The 20,409-nt window shown below is 42.1% G+C and overlaps 1 protein-coding gene across 2 annotated transcripts in view; it reads right to left on the bottom strand.

Moving 5' to 3' along the window:
- Positions 1-18,351: 18,351 nt before the first annotated feature.
- EIF3H (eukaryotic translation initiation factor 3 subunit H) overlaps positions 18,352-20,409 on the bottom strand; it is a 131,633-nt gene continuing 129,575 nt past the window's right edge. For both annotated transcript variants that reach the window (XM_038392669.2, XM_043507410.1), the window contains one exon: positions 18,352-18,627. In XM_038392669.2, the coding sequence (XP_038248597.1) occupies positions 18,530-18,627 (98 nt within the window). In that variant the 3' untranslated portion in view covers positions 18,352-18,529. The remainder of the gene's footprint in view (positions 18,628-20,409) is intronic.

The following is a 20,409-nucleotide window of genomic DNA, read 5'->3' as shown; positions in this document are numbered from 1 at the left end:
TTGATATAACTCACTGATCGTCCCTCTTTCTCAGTATGAGGCAGAAGCTCTCCCCTTTCGTGCTCTCCCGCTCGTACTTCCTCCCGGTATCCCACTTCCCCACTTACCTCAGGGCTTTGGTCTCCTTCCCTCGGTGAACCTAGTTTAAAGCCCTCCTCACTAGGTTAGCCAGCCTGCTTGCGAAGATGCTCTTCCCTCTCTTTCTTAGGTGGAACCCGTCTCTGCCTAGCACTCCTCCTTCTTGTAACACCATCCCATGATCAAAGAATCCAAAGCCTTCTCTCCAACACCACCTGATTAGCCATTCATTGACTTCCACGATTCGACGGTCTCTACCCAGGCCTTTTCCTTCCACGGGAAGGATGGACGAGAAGACCACTTGCACCTCAAACTCCTTTATCCTTCTTCCCAGAGCCACATAATCTGCAATGATCTGCTCAAGGTCATTCTTGGCAGTTTCATTGGTGCCCAAGTGGAGAAGCAGAAAGGGGTAGCGATCCGAGGGCTTGATGAGTCTCGGCAGTCTCTCCGTCACATCGTGAATCCTAGCTCCTGGCAAGCAGCAGATTTCTCAGTTTTCCCGGTTGAGGCGGCAGATAGATGACTCAGTCAGCCTGAGGAGAGAGTCCCCGACCACCACCACCTGTCTCCTTCTCTTGGGAGCGGTGGTCATGGAACCCCCAACCCTAGGACAGTGCATCTCATGCCTTCCAATCAGCGGAGTCTCCTTCTGTTCCCTTCCCTCAGATGTATCATCTAGTCCACTCTCCGCATTAGTACCTGTGGAGAGAACACGAAAATGGTTACTTACCTTTATCTGCATTGCTGGTACATGGACTCTCCCCTTTCTTCTTCTGGAGGTCACATGCTGCCAAATTTCTTCACTTTCCCCCTGTCCCTGCAGGGCAGCCTGCTCTGAGTTTTCAGAACATTGTGTCCGTAGAAGCATATCCTGACATCTATCCAGGAAATCTTCAGTTTCTCTTATGCAACGCAGGGTCGATACCTGTTGCTCCAGATCTTGAACCTTCTCTTCCAATATGGAGACCAGCTTGCACTTTGTACAGACAAAGTCACTTCTGTCCTGTGGAAGAAAGACAAACATGGCACATCCAGTGCAGGTCACAACAGCTGAACACTCCTCATCCATATTACCTTCCTTCTACGAGCTTCCTCAGGAGTTTTAGTAACGACTCAGAGAAGCCGGCGAGATGTAAACCTCAGTGGGCTCTCCCTGGGCGAACTCGCAGGCAAACTCCCTCTGTTAGCCTCTCTGCTGTTCGTGGCTCAGCTGGTTCGCAGCTGACTGGCTTTTTATAACAGTCAGGCCCACTCAAGGCTCACCTGGAACAAAGCACTCCCAATTCACACTTTTCAAACCACCAGTCAAGCACACAGTCAAACTGTCTCCACAACAGACACTCAGATACTCACCAACACAGCCTCCTTAATGCAGGCCTTAGCTTACCTCCTCTCAGACAGATTCCAGGCAAACGCCCTCTGTTAGCCTCTCTGCTGTTCGCTGCTCAGCTGGTTCTTCTCTGGACTTTCTTCAGTTTGTCCAAATCTTTCCTGAAATGTAGCACCCAGAACTAGACACAATACTCCAGTTGAGGCCTAATCAGCACAGAGTAGAACGGAAGAATTACTTCTTGTGTCTTGCTCACAAAACACTCCTGCTAATACATCCCAGAATGTTTGCTTTTTTTGCAATATTATACTGTTCACTCACATTTAGCTTGTGATCCATCAGGGTCCCTAGATCTCTTTCTGCAGTACTCCTTTGTAGGCAGTCATTTCCCTTTTTTGTATGTGTGCAGCTGATTGTTCCTCCTTAAGTAGAGTACTTTGCATTTGTCCTTATTGAATTTCATCCTTCTTGCTTCACACCATTTCTCCAGTTTGTCCAGATCATTTTGAATTTAATCCTCCAAAGCACTTGCAACTCTTCCCAGCTTTGTATCGTCCGCAAACTTTATAAATGTAGTGGCACATCACACATCTATGTATCTAATAATTACTGGTTCTATAGGGAAGCAAAAAAGACTGCCCTATTTACTCCTCTGCTATGGCCAACATCACGCACAGTAGGACTCACTCAGTCACTGAAGTTAGGCATCTAAATCAAAAGTCACCTGATTTTCACTTCTACTGTCCATTGATTTTAAAGCAAGCCCCATTGATTTGCAGAAACAACTGCCCTGCTTTTCCTGATGGCTGTTGGAATGTAAATGGGAAAGGATGGTCTGCAGAGAGGGTAGGTTTGGGAATGAATTGGGAGCATTTTATGCTTTGGACACTGGCCGTCTCTGTTATTTTGTAGCTTGTCCATGTGCCCAGAGCACAAGATGGACACGTGTCTATTAAGCTGAAATAAACAAAACATTTTGCATGATGTTTGAAGGCTGCGAGTTTCCTTAAGTGGGTGAATCCTTAAATTCAGTCTCTATTTAAGATGCAGTGAATGCCTCATGTTAGTTGCCTATGATACTGAGTGCCCTCAATTCCCATTAATTAAAACCAGCAGTAAAGGATGCTCAGCACTTTAATGGTCCATTTTAAAGCATAATGCACAAAAATAAGGGTGGTTATGGCTATGTAAGTGACAAGGGCACAAGTTAAAGATGCCCTGGATAGGTCATTATTTCAATCCCAACTCTTAGCTGCAACAGTGAGAGTTCACAACTACTGTAGTCTCATTAGGAGCGCTCTCTGCTTTCAGTTTAGCCCTTAATAGCAGTTCATACACATTAGCTCAGATAATTACATTTTAATACTCAACCACACATGCTAACAAAATAGAGTGAATTTTAAATATTTCTGCTGATCTAGTACAGTGTTCATTTGCCATGAGGCCTAAACGCTTCTTTCATTCAAAGTGGGACTGTTGTAAGGTGGTGTTAAGATATAGCAAACCTTCAGACTCTCATACAGGACACGGTAAATGGGCTTACTTGTCTTTGTCAACAGTCTGATCAGCGAGGGCCTTCTGAAATCTCTGTTTACAGCTCTCCAGCAGGGGAGAACGTGGGTGATCATTAATGGGGCTGCTTTAACCCTGGATCAAGTCTTATCTTCCTTTAACCTTATGTTCAGTAAACACTGCTCCTTCTCTATCCTGTTTCCACACTCCCTCTTTCTGAGCACCGCCACATCTACCGCAACATTATCCAGCTACCCTTCATCATCAGATCATTCCGTGGCTTTGAATCCACTGATGTCCATGACGTTCCTGCCCACTCTCAGCTCACTCCATGCTGCTGTCTACTCTGTTGAGTGATATAAAATCCACATCCATTCTGGCCAAACCCAAGGGCCTTGACTCCATCTCCATCCTCTTTCAACACTCTGTTAACCCTTCCCTGTTTCTTTGAATCTAGTCTGCACAGGGCTTTCACCACTCCATCCTCTCCTGCTACTTCTCCCACAACTTCTTCAGTCCCTCATTTGGTGGGCTCTGCTCCTCTAATTTTCTGTTCTGTCTCCTCCCTTTCCACACTCTCTCTAGGAATCTCTGCACACAGTTTCAAATATCAGCTTCACGCCGAGGATTCAGGTCTCCCCTCTTTACACTTCTGACTGGTCTCCTTCCCTTGAATCCTTTATCTCAGCATCTCTCTGACATCTCCTCAGCTTAAGCACAGTCAAAATGGAACTGTCTCACTCTTCTTCAAATGCTCCTTATGCCCTCTGTTCCTGTCATTGTTGACAACAATCTTCCTTGCCATGAAAATCATACCTAGGAGTAGCCTTTGACTCCTCCCCTTTCTTGTCCCACACATGAAGGCCAAGATTTTCAAGTGACGATGCATTTGGATGTCTTCATTTTGTGGAAGGTGCTCAGCATTTTTTGAAAACCGGGTATCTTTAAGGTGCCTTGAGTTGGGCCCTGTGACACTCACAGTGTCTGTGCTGTGCAGCTTTGGCTGAGAGCCCTAACACCAGCAGTATGCTCACAGCACAACAGCCTCACCTCCAGCAGGCTGGTGACTCCTTGCAGCAGGACATCAACCCCTCATAATCTCCCCACAAAAACATCTCTCTCTGCAGTGCTCAGCCCTTCTAACTGTAGTACTCCGCAGACCATATCAAGTTCCCTGCTCCTTGAAAGAGACAGTACACAACAACTTATTTAACTGGGGTTGACAAATTCTCCACTTCAATCAAAGTGGATTTATGGCAAAAGTAAAAGAGGTTTATTAACAAAAGGATGTATTAACAAAAAGCAATACCAACTGCTAGGAATAAGGATAGAAATGGTTACAAACAAAAGTAAAAACACTTCTGAGACTAAAATTCATCTTAAACTAGAGTCTTTTGTTCAAAGAAGTTTTTCCTCACCACAATCATTCTTCCAGCATGGTTGGGCCATTCTTCACCCAGGATCCAACACAAGGAGCAAAAATCTTTGTGTAGGGGCAAGGTTGCGGAAGATAGGCGAGGAGCTAAGTGATGGACTGAGTACGTGACTGGATGTAAGTGGAGGATGCAGGCAATTTCAATGAACTTTGTCCGACAGACTCTGCCAAAAAATATTGTAGCCTAGCTCAGCATATTTTTGCCTGTAAACAAGTTATTTTATGTAATGAGCATAAATCATACATATAAGAATGTAGCCAGCTGTTGACCCCATGTAACCCCGAGATAAGCGCGGAGAATATAGCGCCACAGAGGACTCCCTCCAGGCGGAGTCCTGCCTGGTCAGCTGTCCCGAACGGCCAGAGTCCCCTGCAGCCCCTCCGCGCATCCTAGGGGCTCCCCACACAGACTGGAGTGTAAGTTCTTCCTTCCTTCCTTCCTTCAATAAAGAATAGTTACTATTCCTAGGCCTGAGTGTCCTCCTTTTGCTGGTATCTTCCCCCCGGCCTTTGCTGGTACACTTTGACTCCTCGGGTAAAGGATAAATATAGGGTTCTCTCTCCTTTTTATAGACCAATAAACTTTTGAAATGTAGTCTTTGAAAAGTAAGCTCAGATAAAGTCTCTCTCTCCTGTTGGGATGTAGAACCATACTGCCTTCAGGAACCATACTGTCTTCTTCCCAGCTTATTAGGTTGATAGCTTTGTTTACCTTCTAAGTACATGTACCTTCATTGTCACTATCCAAGGACCAAGTTGGTCAGACAACCAAATATACATTCCTTTGTCTAGGGCAGACATGGCATATGCCAGAGGTAATCAATTTTTTTTTTGTCAAGGTCCAAATTTCTTGGTCAAGGTATAGTCAAGGTCCAGACTCCAGAGAAAATAAAAAAAATAATAATGATAAGAAATAAATAAAAAGATGTCAAGGTCCATTCTAAAGCATCTGGTGGTCCAGATTTGGCTTGGGCCCTCTGCCCATCTTTTCTCCTTTTCACTTTGGCCCCTCTCTTGTCCTCTCTTGATTTAGAGGTTCTCTCTCCTTTCCAAACACATCTGCCAGCCCTCCTGCCAAAGTCCATTTACAACTCACTCTCTCTAGCACAGGCCTGACTCCCTTGAACACCCCACTTCTCCAGGCTTCTACATTCAGAAATGAAATGCTGACTACTACTGGATTTTCCAGTGATGGCTAACTGAAGAAAGGGGTGACCTAGCAGCAGTTTCAAGCATTTGTAACAGGAAACAAGAAATCAGCTGGTGAGGCCAAAAAATCTTCCTGCAAATGCCCTTGAAAATTCCCTGCTGACCTGACCCTAGCTAGCCAATGCACACCTTGTGGAGCTTGGATGGGGAAAGGTGAGAGCAGTCACCTTATAGACATGTGTAAGAGGTATTTATTATCTGGAGACCCGCAGATTTTTTCAAAGGGACAAATAAGGCCATGAATTATCATATCATGGCGGCAAAAGGACCATTACACACGAAATAAGCAAGTCTGTCTTTAATGAGTTTGTAACCCTAGATTTATTGTCTCATCACCTCACACAGGACTTCAGGTGTGTAGCCCCCATTATTACTAATAGGATGTGCACAGTTAAAGCCCCACACACTGAGATGAGAACGAAGTCACTAGAATCAGTGATGGACAAGCTTCAAAAAAGTTAAAATGTTCAGCTCAGCATCCCAAAATGGGGATACTCATTTAAAGCTAAGCTGAACCTACTCCATCCTGCAGCTTCATCCTCTCTCCCTCTTCTCCCAACTTGCTAATGAATTCTCTTGAGGATCGGTATGTGTGTGTGTGGCCTCTCATGTAGTGTCTTTTCAGTTCAGATGCCCCCGCCTCCCCGTCCCAACCCTTCCTGGGGTGTCAGGTGTATTCTTCAGAGCGTAGGCATGTCTCTGAAGATGGATTCAGAAAATTCCTTTATTTGACCCACTGCTTTCAAACTTAATGGTAGTCAGTCTTCCCCACAACAACCCCAGAGTGCACAGTCAGAAGATGCAATAATATCCCACCTTTCTTCTGGCATGTTGCATGGATGGAAAGCAGACAGGCAGAGGACCAACCTCTGCTCTCAGCTACAACATCAGAAGTCCACAGTGAGTTACTCTGGAATGACACCAGTATGACAGAGTAGAATGAGACTGTTCTTCTTATCACCTGTAAAACTCCAGAGAGCTGATGAAAAAGGTAAAGCAGCACCGAGTTACTCTGAATCAAAAAGAGGACAAAATGTGGCCTGATACATACAAAAAGCATAACAAGCAACATCAGCCTTTTGAATTGGAGTTGTGCCACTGGCAGACAAGAGCACAGAACACTGGATGAGTAAGTGATACACTGTATGTTTCTTGTTTAGCTCCTATTCAAATAGCAGCACCCAGGTTATCATCACTTTTAAAGGGCAGCAGTTCGTATGATGCTGTCCTGTTTTTCGGCAAACAGCTGCAAGTCAATATTTTTTGAAGAGCTTTTCTGTCAGTCATTGACATCTACTCAGACCTCAATAATGCAACAGCAAATGTAGGGGGCAAAGAAATAAACTGCAGAGTTTGCAAATGGGAGTACAATGATAAAACATTAACTATTAATATAACTAACACAATATCGAATGCTCTCCCAAGAATTATAATTTTTCAGATATATGTAGCATTCAGAAAAATGAAATTGAGCTCTCCATCACACAAAATTTCTTTCCATAGTATTAGAAATATAATTCTTATGAAATAGGAAGCCATGGGGACTTAATATTCTTAATATATTTAAAGGTTTTTAAAAGTTACAGTGAGATTAACTGGAACCAACAAATGTGTGAAGTTTCAGAGTTAAGGCTAACACTCCATCCTTCAAGCTGATCACTTTGCCTAGTCCTTTGGCATTGCCGTGCTGGTGTTAACGCAGATCACGTAGATTTCAGTTGTGTAAAGTCCAATAACATAGGTGCGAAATCATGTTCAGTTGGAATTCGGTAGGAGTTTTGCCTATGATTTCAATGGCAGTAGTTTTAGGTCCTAGAACCTGAATTTTCATATAAATGAAAGATGAGGAAGACCTATTAGGAAATCTAATCAATCTAATCCAACCTCTGATAGCACAGGAATATTTTTTACAAGATCAAGGTTATTAAAGGCAATGCAGGTAGCACTACTTATTTTCATGGTTGCCTTTTGCAAGATTCTTACAGTTGCTTGTCACTTCACTGATCTCTAACCATTCAGGCTGAAATTTCCCATGCCAGGCACTCGTCTAAGGCTGATATTTATTTATGGGAAGTTTCAACTCATATGATTCAGCCATTTCCAAGTGTGAGATTAAAGATAAATACATTGCTTTGCCTATGATAAAAATTCTTTCAGTGGTTTCACTGGGAAACTTTAGCGCTTCCATGTTTTGGAGCGAAGGCTTGAAATGTGGCAGGGAGATCACCCAGGTCTCAGGAATGTTCCTTTTGCTGTCACTGTGAAAAGCTGCCTGTCTTTGAACAATTTATGAGCCTCTGAATAATCTCAAAAAGAATGAGGAGTACTTGTGGCACCTTAGATTGAGCATAAACTTTCGTGGGCTAAAACCCACTTCATTGGATGCATGCAGTGGAAAATACAGTAGGAAGACAGACAGACAGACACACAGAACATGAAAAAATGGGTGTTGCCATACACACAGTAATGAGAGTGATCAATTATGGTGAGTATGGCAACACCCATTTTTTCATGTTCTCTGTGTATTTTCCACTGCATGCATCCGATGAAGTGGGTTTTAGCCCACAAAAGCTTACGTTCAAATAACTTTGTTAGTCTCTAAGGTGCCACAAGTACTCCTCGTTCTTTTTGCTAATACAGACTAACATAGCTGCTACTCTGAAACCTGAATAATCTAAGTTTGCGCATGTCAGCAGAGTATTGTTAGAGTTTGGTAGCTAAATTCTCTGAAGATTCTGGCTGTGCTGATTGGACAGGTCATGGAACAAGTGATGGTTTTTCACTTCTAGGTCACTGTTCTATTCCAGTCTGTTATTTACCCTGGGATGGGTGGACAGTTGTCCATATTACAAAAAGTCTCCCACCAGAATATTCAGTTGTTGATATTCATTTGCCTGTGCTGAGACTATGTGTGTTAATAACAATACAAGGTCCCCCTCTACAAACTGCAAGGAAGTGTTTGTTTCTAGCTCGAGAAGGCTCGTCTTTACTTAGAAAGGTAGCCCCTGTTCAGATATGACCTTGAGGAGTCATGCTAACTAACATCGCATTAAACATGACTTCACAGTCAGTGTAGACAGGGATAAATTGCTGACATAGTTAAAGATGGCAGTCAGGGACTTGCTCCTATCCACACTGGCTGCAGAGTTATGTTTAACATCGCTTTAGTTAACCCAGCCTCACTTTCTAGTGAGGACAAGCACAGAAAAGAACTTGGTATGCAAATTATAAACTGGGCTCAAACAGGAATGGCTAGATGAAGTTCCAGGCCCTGTATTATGCAAGGGTTACACTAGATGATCAGAATGATCCCTTCCAGCCTTACAAACCTACAAATCTTTCAAAACCAGTGATAGTCCCACATGCATGCAGTGAAAGCTTCAATTTCAAGTATATTATCAGTGTTTTGAAACGGGCAAGGCAACTGCCACTGCTATCTTCCCATTACTTAACATGTTTCCCAATTTTAAATGCACATACATAAAACTAAAATTTCTACATGCTGCTTTGTCAACATTTAAGTAGCTTTGTAACAAGCAGGGTGGGATGGTGAAAGAAAGTCAACTGTGAAACAAGAACTGTAATCAGATCCTACAAAAACTTGCTTTCAATTGTCTTAATATATGCAGATATGCAAACTTCTGTGATGTGGGCCATGAGTCTTTCAAAAAGCCTTCAAAGTACTAACTCGATTTACAACTTGCTGGAAATGAAATTCTCTCCATCACTTTTATTGAGGTATTGAAGATGAAATCACTCCCACAGAATATTGAAAGTAATGTGCACTCTGGTAGAACACTAAATCACATTGCTCAAATATAGAAGAAATATTTAGTCGAAGGCCTAGTGTGTCACACTGTATTTAAGGGATACCACTGTAGATGAGTTTGGGATGGATTAGTAAATTGAAGAACTTGATGCAAGGGACATTTTAAAACAGTGAAAATTCTTATTGCAGACATTCTTTTCAGGTTATGAATTATGGGCTTTTGTACTCTTCAACTGTATTTTTGTGGGATAAATACCATTCAGATCAGTGTTTATTTTACTGATGCCATTTAGTATCATTGTAAAAATGATTCGATCATTTTTCCAGGTTTAAATATTTTCTTTAATAGCCTTTACTAGAAATAAGGCATTAACTTTTCTATCACTAAGGAGCCCACTGTCAAATCTGTGTTTTTAGAAGACATCCTTACAAGCTCTGTAGAATTTGCCACTGCTTAGTATATGATGAGTTGTGTCAACAGCAATCTGTGCAGTCAATTAAAAGATCAAAAAATAAAACAGACCCAGCTTTGTGTAAACCTCCTTCCAATTGTAAAGTTGGTATGAAATGCTATCAAATCACATGCTTTGGACTGGTACCAACTCTCTTCTGACTTCTAGGCGATGCCGGAACACTCAGTCTCCTAACAAGGGAGGATTAGAGATGTGAAAGAGCCAACCCTAGTTGCATATCTAACTCCTGAATTATGGATACTTTCATCACATTAAATGCCCTATTTACAAAATGTAAGCCTACTGTCCAGATACAGAGTTGGGGTATGTCTATACTTTGAGCTGGAGGTGTAATTTCCATCTTGAGGAGACATAGCCACACTAGCTCTGAATAGGCTAGCATGCTAAAAATAGAAGAGTAGTTGTAGCATTGCAAGCAGCAGGAGAGTCTAGCCACCCTGAGTACATACCTAGGGTCTCAGACAAGATCGTACCTGGGACAGCTAGTCCCTCATGTCACCATAGCTATACATCTATTTTTAGTGTGTTAACTTTGGTATGTCTCTTCAAGCTGGAAATGACACCTCCAGGCCCAGCGTAAACATACCCAGACTGTCCAAAAGAATTCAGGGTAAAGTAAGGCACCTAGCTGTCATTGCACATAATCTTTAAGAGAAATAATATTGTTTTTAAGTAAAAGGGAAAAAAATGACATGGGCAAAATCTGAAGCCAAATTAAAAGTGAACATGGAAGTTTGGATTAGAAGGTGAACAACGCGTGAAAGACTGTGAGGGAGCATACATCTTCCTCCCCAGTGGTAGTACATGTGAAAGAAGAACAGCTATACAGACTACGTCAATTTCTCTGACTGCATACATTCAGGCTGGAGATATGATTTGCATCATCAACTTCTAATGACTTTTCGGCAAAGCCTCAAGAATTCAGTAGCAAATCATAACTATTAAATAGAAAGATAGTCATCTGTGATTTGTCACATCAGGGGTTCATCAAAATGCAAAATGAACAGACATAGGCCAGTAAGATGAATGAATAAATTTCTGTGCACTCAAACTCACAAAGCACAAACAGGAATGCTTTGAATAGCACAAGTCCAAGCCCAGAAGGGACCATTTTGATCTAGATAGTTTGACCTCCTGTACAACACAGGCCATAGAACTTCCCCAAAATAATCCTTAGAGCAGATCTTTTAGAAAAAAATCCAGTCAAATATATCAGCTGTTTTTTACCGATTGGTTTAGCTGCCTCTACCTGTATTAATTTGAAATGCAGTGGATCTAATTTACCTAGATTTCAGTAAGGCATTTGATACCGTGCCACATGGGGAATTATTAGTTAAATTGGAGAAGATGGGGATCAATATGAACATCAAAAGGTGGATAAGGAATTGGTTAAAGGGGAGACTGCAACGGGTCCTATTGAAAGGCGAACTGTCAGGTTGGAGGGAGGTTACCAGTGGAGTTCCTCAGGGATCGGTTTTGGGACCAATCTTATTTAATCTTTTTATTACTGACCTTGGCACAAAAAGTGGGAGTGTGCTAATAAAGTTTACAGATGATACAAAGCTGGGAGGTATTGCCAATTCAGAGAAGGATCGGGATATTATACAGGAGGATCTGGATGACCTTGTAAACTGGAGTAATAGTAATAGGATGAAATTTAATAGTGAGAAGTGTAAGGTTATGCATTTAGGGATTAATAACAAGAATTTTAGTTATAAGTTGGGGATGCATCAATTAGAAGTAACGGAAGAGGAGAAGGACCTTGGAGTATTGGTTGATCACAGGATGACTATGAGCTGCCAATGTGATATGGCTGTGGAAAAAGCTAATGCGGTTTTGGGATGCATCAGGAGAGGCATTTCCAGTAGGGATAAGGAGGTTTTAGTACCATTATACAAGGCACTGGTGAGACCTCACCTAGAATACTGTGTGCAATTCTGGTCTCCCATGTTTAAAAAGGATGAATTCAAACTGGAGCAGGTACACAGAAGGGCTACTAGGATGATCCGAGGAATGGAAAACTTGTCTTATGAAAGGAGACTTAAGGAGCTTGGCTTGTTTTGCCTAACTAAAAGAAGGTTGAGGGGAGATATGATTGCTCTCTATAAATATATCAGAGGGATAAATACAGGAGAGGGAGAGGAATTATTTCAGCTCAGCACCAATGTGGACACAAGAACAAATGGGTATAAACTAGCCACCAAGAAGTTTAGATTTGAAATCAGACGAAGGTTTTTAACCATCAGAGGAGTGAACTTTTGGAATAGCTTTCCAAGGGAAGCAGTGGGGGCAAAAGATCTATCTGGTTTTAAGATTCTACTTGATAAGTTTATGGAGGAGATGGTATGATGGGATAATGGGATTTTGGTAAATAATTGATCTTTAAATATTCAGGGTAAATAGGACTAATCTCCTGAGATGGGATATTAGATGGATGGGATCTGAGTTCCTTAGGAAAGAATTTTCTGTAGTATCTGGCTGGTGAATCTTGCCCATATGCTCAGGGTTTAGCTGATTGCCATATTTGGGGTCGGGAAGGAATTTTCCTCCAGGGCAGATTGGAGAGGCCCTGGAGGTTTTTTGCCTTCCTCTGTAGCATGGGGCATGGTTGACTTGAGGGAGGCTTCTTTGCTCCTTGAAGTCTTTAAACCATGGTTTAGGGACTTCAATAGCTCAGACATAGGTAAGGTTTTTCATAGGAGTGGGTGGGTGAGATTCTGTGGCCTGCGTTGTGCAGGAGGTCGGACTAGATGATCAGAATGGTCCCTTCTGACCTTAGTATCTATGAATCTATGAATTTGTCTTCAGAACAAAGCAGGACCATCTACAACAGGGGTGGGCAAACTTTTTGGCCTGAGGGCCACATCTGGGTGGGGGAATTGTATGCATGGCCGGGGCATGGGTGTGGAAGGGAGTGTGATGTGCAGGAAGGGGCTCAGGGCAAGGGATTGGGGCGGAGGATGGGTGCGGGTGTATGAGGGGGCTCAGGGAAGGGGATTGGGGTGCAGGAGGGGTGTGGATGCAGGAAGGGGCTCAGGGCAGGGATACAGGAGGTGTGCAGACTGCGGGAGGGGGCTCAGAGCAGGGGGTTGGGGTGCAGGAGGGGCGTGGGATGCAACGGGACTCAAGGTGCAGGATACAACAGGGGCTCAGGACAGGGGGTTGGGGTGCAAGAGGGGTGCGAGGTGCAGGCAAGGATTTGGGGGGCAGGGGGGGTTTGTGCTCTGGCCTGGTGCTGCTTACCTAAAGTGGCAGTGGCATGCACCGGGGCCAGGGCAGGCCCCCTGCATGCCTGCCCTAGCCCCATGCCGCGCCAATCCGGGAAGTGGCCAGCACCACGTCCCTGCGAGGCCCCTGGGAGCGGGGGGGGGGCGTGCGGCACAGGGCTCTGCACACTGCCCTTGCCGTACCTCCAGGTACCTCCCCCAAAGCTCTCATTGGCCTCGGTTCCCTGTTCCCGGTCAATGGGAGCTGCAGGGGGCTGTGCCTGGAGGCAAGGGCAATGCACGGAGCCCTCTGTTCTTACCCCCACCCCGGGGCTGCAGGGACATGGTGCCAGCTGCTTCTGAGAGTGGTGTGGGGCCTGCGGCGCCTCGGGGGCCAATCCTGCGAGCTAGATCCAAAGCCCTGAGGGGCTGGATATGGCCTGTAGTTTGCCCAACCCGATCTACAAACTTAGATGGCCTGATTTTCCACTACTATGCACTTTATGTGATCATTTGCATCTAGGAAATGCCGGCACACTTATTTGGCAGTCTTTTGCACCCACTCTGTGTTCAACTTTGCTCAGGGGTGCAGAGGACTACAGAGATTGCAGGGCAGTGGAGAGTCAAGCTCTGAGAGTGAGAAAGAGACGGGGGATGTACAATGATAATTATGAAGCACCCCAGCAAGTACCTAATCCCCTCCTGGATTTCCATCTGATCAGTGGGCTGCACAATGAATATTTGCAAAAAATTCCATCTGGAGTGTAGCTCTGAAAATGCCAAGAACTGCATCAAGTACTGGTTTATACCTTGGATGAGACATGGACATGTCAAATGAGAGCTTATTTGATTGTAGAAAAAATTATTTCCCATTTGGTCTTGTTTCTTTTAAATGTTTCTTTTAATTATAGAGATTGACGAAAACCAAGCCAAGTTTAACCATGACTGGCAATTGCAAAGCCTTTCTTTTGCGAAGCTCATGCAATTAGTAGGCCTAACACTCAGCATGAGACCATCTTCTGTTGCTTCTTTCAAGGAGTTTTGCTGTGTCAACCCCAGGGAATAGAAATGCAGTTCCATGCCAAGGACAAAGGTGAGGGGAACACAACTGGTGTGTTTGTGTGGAGAGGGAGTTGGTGGAAGAGGAGATGGAGGTTTCCTCTTAAACAGAAGGTCATGGGGGAAGGAAATGGTGATGTGAGCAAGTCAAGGCTGTAATTAAGGGGAGGGAAGACATTCCGATTCCTGAGGGATCTCAAATTAATCAGCACAAAGTGCTGATTTTATACCACACCACCTGGAGCAAGAGTACTGAACATCACACTAGAATTGAAACCGTACTTCGTGAGGTGGGGCACATCAGTGAGGGTGGTTGCAGCTCTAGCTGTACAGTCTGAACCAACCAGCGGAAATTTAATTTATGATCTACCAGAACCTATTTACAACAGTTCTTTCCTCAGCAACAGAACGATCACACCAATCCTTTGCCCTCCTCCCCCAAACCAAACTTCACAAGATCTGCTCTGAATAACTTCACAATAGGAGTTGAGTGCATGAAGCAGGGCTGAGTTCCAAGAAGTATTTTCTTTGCTGCAGTGCTTCTTAATAAAGGGGTCTCCTGCAGCGAAACTACACACTAGCACCATTTGTTTTTAAATACACACAAACATGCAGATGCGGAACACACTTTGTAAGTCTCAACATTTAGTTATGAGACCTTGTGTTAACATAGTTTCCAGTTTTGTATAATGCATAGCAAACAATTCTTTTTCCCTGGACCATTGTACAACTCATTTCAGTTATACTACAGTTTGCAGTCTGGAAGTCAAAATTGTCAGTTGCAATCCCTCTGTTTCTCATTAGGAGCCTGTTCTTCCTGTGATGCACACACACAGAACTCATTAAAAATGATGGGAGCTACACAATTCAAAGGGGGGAAAAAAACCCCAGATCTCAAGCTCACTAGTGATGTTTGTAGGATACATCATCTTTGCACTGCCAGACTGGAGAATTCTGGAACACTGAGAAGCATGATTAGTTACTTCAGCAAGTCGATATAACCTTCAAAGTCTTAGCCCAAACCCTGGCCACTGCTCACATGATAATTCACAAGCCAATTGAAACACATTCCGATTTCTTTCCATGTAGAATTTAAAGACTCCTCTAATGTCCTAAGCATGCTGGAAGGGCTTTGTCATTTGAGAAACGACAAAAAAATAAGTAAATATTAAATCTTCTGATTAAAGAGCAACTGAGAACAACATCTTATGGAGAATGAGATGCCAGCTCACTGACCTGAGTAGCCTGACTTACGGCAACAAGGAACAGAACACCAAATAAAGGCAGCCGTGGGAACATGCAGCACAAGTGGAGGCTGGCCGCAAGCTCTAAGTAGGCATGGTGTGCAGACACTGCCTGATTTCTCTGGGTGTGTAAATAAACTACCATCCATATGCTGCTACTCATTTGTAGATCAATGGCTTTAGTGACTCCTCCCTGACCATTCACTCTCTCATGCTTCAATAAATTTCCTGACTCATAAGACCAGAGAGCTTTTCTTTTGACTAAGGCAGAACTCTCATCCTTTATCTTGCCTCTCAGCTCAGGACTCATTTATCTCCGTTGTCTAGCCTTGGCCCTCAACTGTCTTCTGAAATTTCCCAAGCATGCCTTCTCCATGGCTGGTGTTACACCACCTCTGTTGAAATCTTCCATCTGTCTTCATATTATCACCTTGCTGTAAATCCCTTTTATCCACATAAAATTCATTAAACTCAAACTTTAAATCCAACACAGGAGAATGTTACTGCCCATCTCACATTTACATCCCCCGTCCACAAAGAACTCAGCTGCTTCATTTTAGATTCATATTCAAAATTGACATCTTGTTCTTAAAACCCTCCAATGTAGCTTTTGATAGGACCTAGCTTGTAGGCCTTCTTTATTCATTCCCTTCTATGCTACATCTGTTTGTTCAGCATTAGCATGCCAGTCAGTCACACAGTTGAGTCACTGTGAGGTATAAGCTGCCTTCTCTATTTCCAGGCATCTAGAAGATACTACTTTCCACCTCAAGTCTCCATCTTATTCCAGTTCTTTATTCCCTTCACTCTTGCTCCTTAGTTTTTCCTCCCATGCTGTTTTTGGTCCTTTTAAAAAAATGTGTAACTATTTAACTCGAGGTCTTTGTATAGGAAAAGGTACTCAGAATAATGTGGTACTGTAACAGGATACTTCATCAGATCTTTGAATTTAGATTAGTTTATACAATAAACAGTTAAAGCAAAGGTGCCCAAACTTGGCAATAAGGCAGGCTGCATAGGCAGTTTGCCAGGTGCCTGAGAACTGTACATAATTTGCATATAAATCTATATATTGTATCAACTACTACAGTTAAGGCTAAAAAAAAGATTTCCATTCTAACACTGAATTTTCACACGCTCTTAACTTTCCAAAACATTTTCCTTTTGTGCTGAAATTTTTCATGTTTGATCTCTATCTGAAGGTGAATTGTTCTGAAAAGTTTCAGCTAAATCTGTTCGGCCTTTTAAGTTTTCTGAGAATAAGCCCCACCTACTGTTCCTGTCGTATAAACAAGTACTGAGCATACATTGTGTTCCTGTAAGGATAACAGATGAACTCAAACTTCAGACTTGCTTGTTAAAGCACACTGACATCCCAAATACATGCTTAGCTAAATTTGAAAAAAAAAAAAAATGGTTTAAGAGTAACCATGTTTGAAAATGTAGGACTGATTAAACAGAAGCTTCTGCTAAGCTGCTGGCTGTGAACATTCATGTGCTCACAGGTAGCTATTTGGTTCCAGGATTTTAAAAGATCAGCTGCTGAAGCAGGATGATGTCAGGTTGGTTAACTAAAATGATTTGGACCACAGGATGGAGGAGCTTTTAAGAGCAGCCAGTTTGCTTAGGTCTGGAATAAGTTGCTTACTTACAGTACCTTTGTATTTCCAAAAGCACATTAGCTCCAGTAACACTGCGTCAGACAAGGATCCATTGTAGGTTATCTGGACAACCCAGTGAGTTCAATGAGCAGGTGTTCACTGTGTAGTGAGTCAGGATAGGATGTAAAACATGCCAGATGATTAGCTCTGCTCTGAAGTTGTATATTTGTTCAATGTATACACTGTATACATACATCAAAAACTTCCCCATGGCACATGTCACTGTTACAGGACTAGTTGCATTTGTTCCTTTTGTGGTCCTGTTTGACTGCATCCCCTCAGATGTCAGGACTTGTGCTTGTATCTATCCTGGGGTGGAATTCCGCAGTTCTCCCACTCTTAGACTGAGCCCTGAGCTACAGCACTGAGAAAATGGATTTTAAAACAGTCTATATACATCTATCTTAACAAAAGGCTGACTGTAAACTAAGCACATCTAACTTCTTCAGACACCCTCAGAGGAGTGTTTTGCATCTCAGCCTAGTTCTTCCAAACAATTCCTGCCTTTGTTGAGAAAGAGAGCACGCCTTTTTTAAACTCCTATTTTTAGTCTTCTGCATTCCGGGCCTTTAGCCGTTCTAGACAAAATTAGTTTTGCAGTTTGGATGGGAAGATAAATATTTTCAAAGCTAACAGTTTGGGTATTATCCCTTAACAAGTGTGAAGTGTTTGCTATGGGGTGGTTTATCTAGAGCCATTCTTCCTTTCCTGCTTGTCTTTTTAGACAGACCTATATTAAAAACTAAAAAAAAATATAGTCATAACTCAAACATCCCAATAACCAGGTCAACATGCAGCATTTTTGAATTACCACCAACCAGCTCGAAATCCATCAACATGTATGACAAACTCCACAGAACTGAAATCCTCCACGGTTCTTTTTCTGCATAGCTTAAATCCAGCCAAACTGCAGGGAATGCATCACACCTCTGTGTAACAATTTGGATTAATCAGGGTTCAGATAATTGAGGTTTAACTCCGATACATTACAAGATATTTGTACATTCTGCTGGTGAAGCCTATGACATTTTTGTGCTATGCAAGCTAAATGTGGTTCTAGAAAGTCCAGAGAAGTTAAATGCAAAAAAATTATTACCAATGCAACATTATGATTGTAAACTCAAGCACTCAAGTCAGGAAATTTAAAAGGCTAAGACTTCTCTTGCAAAGTTAACTAAGCCATGTTGCTCATATGAGGTATTTTTTATTCCTAGTTTCAAGTTAAATACATGTATGATTGTTTGGTACAAATGAATGTAGTAGGACATGCAACATGAGTTAATAAATACTGAGTGTTAAGAAAACCTTGAGGGAACACCATGGAAAATTCCAGTCTAATCTGGCCAACAAATAAGGAAATGCCAGACAAAAGTGTTAAAATTTGCTTTTATTTTTCTTTAAGAGAATTCTAGGCAAACCAGTGTGCCTTCGTTTCACAAGATATTTTTCCAATACACAAACAAGTTTTTAAAAGTGTTGTCAGAAGTATAAACTGAGAGTCAGGCCATCTCTTTTTGTTGGAGATTATATCAAATACCAGATTTTTCTCTTTAGTTATTGTACTCTTGAAGAGCCTGTGCCATGAAGAGTTTGCCCAGGTTCTGTGCAGTAAACTCCTTGATATTCTGGCAATAGGTATTAATCTGACCTGTCAATAGGAAAAAACAAAAAACTCTGATTATAATTTTAAATTCAAACAGCATTTATTATTAAAACATACCATTTATACAAGGTAGAACAGCATCCTGCACAATTTGACTGCTCCTATGCTTAGAAATTTGAGAGAGTCTTTAAATATACAAATAGAGTTAGGAAGAACAGTAAATAAATAAGCAGAATGGATAAGTTAGTATGCATTAAAATGAATCACTCCTGTAAGCAGAATCCAATTTTAATTCCAAAAAAGTTGGATCACATGCAACTTCTGAAAAGACAGCTGAACGATATAAAGGATAAACAATTCATGGTGCTGTGTTGGATGCTTACCACTTCAATTAACTGTTTGAATTTAGAAGCCCTAAAAACACCACAAGGCTAAATTTCAGTTTAATTCTTACTCATTTGCTGTCCCAGTTAAAAAAGAATCATCATATGTGTTCTACTATTAGTTTGAAAAAACTCTCCCATCTGACGTTTAGTTGGCCATGTTTTCACCAAATATTTCACTTTATTAGCAATTTCAAAAATCCTTAGGATATGAAGACTTATGAGTGCTATACAGATCAAACATCTCCATAAAACCATTTTTATACAAGTTTCTCTATACAAGTTATTTATCCTGTTTGTCAGGAATAGCAAAACAAAGCCAGTTTAATCAAAATTAAGACTGTTTAGCAGACCAATAAACTTTCAATTTAATGCTCTATTTAAAAGTTTTTAAATGACTCGGACACAAAACAGTTACATTTTATTCTTTATCTCCAAACTTAACTCCTTACGAATTGAAAAAGTGGATGCTTTCAGTTCTTCCCCAACTACGCTAAAAAGAACAAATGGAGAACGTGTTTTGGCTGAAGGCTATTTTTGCTTTGGAGAATAATTGTTTTCACTTTCCCTTCTTGTAGAAGACTGAGCCATAACCCACCATCATAAAAGCAAGCACACTCACTTTCTCTATTACATTGTGTAAAACGTTAGCATGTATTTTTCAAGTAGCATTGTGCTGCTAAGATTCATTATCCAAGACAAATTGTACCAAGACAACACACAGAATGCTGAGACCTCAGAAGGACTAATAAACCAGGACACTTATTGTTTTAAAGTTATACTATAAAAGTGACTCACTGAAGCTTGTTTTTTCCCTCATTTGAATTCTTTCAAGCAACAAGGCTAAGGGCCATTTCTTTTAATTTTGTATTTGTGTGATTGGTTAGTTGCTCAGTCCTTCCCCTGCACCAGACTACACAGCGCTTTATTTTAATTCTCTCTCTCACTCTCTGTATAAGGTGTGTCTAAAAATCTTCCAAATTACTTCAAATGGCGTGAGAATTCAAAATATTAGGGAGCTAATATATCTGAGTGCCTTTCAAGTGAATGTCATCCAATCAGTGGCAACAGTCAACTGGCTCAACAAGCAGAAGAAACTCAAATATAATCCTTATCCTAAAATTAAGCAATTCTCTTTCTCGTCATGTCTCTCATCCTAGGATTCCTTGGGGGCGGGGCGCGCTTGGGTTCTATGTTTCTGCTCCTGGCTGCATTTCTGGTATCTGTCTTGTACGTCCTACCAAGCACAGGAAATGGGAGACGAGCTGGAGTCAGGTGTGGCAATCAGTGGCTGCATAAGAGGGGAGGCTGAACATGTAGGGGAAGCCCATGCTCTGTTTCCACTCGCCACTTCTTTCACTGGGAGAGAAAATGAAACTGTTGTTCTTAACCTAGAGCTCCACTGGCCAGATTTAATTCTCCCAGCTGAGAGAGAACTAGATCT

Source organism: Dermochelys coriacea, chromosome 2 (genome assembly GCF_009764565.3).
Source record: "Dermochelys coriacea isolate rDerCor1 chromosome 2, rDerCor1.pri.v4, whole genome shotgun sequence".
Taxonomy (NCBI): domain Eukaryota; kingdom Metazoa; phylum Chordata; order Testudines; family Dermochelyidae; genus Dermochelys; species Dermochelys coriacea.
Note: the sequence above shows the minus strand (reverse complement) of the source record. Positions and strands in the feature narration are given on the sequence as shown.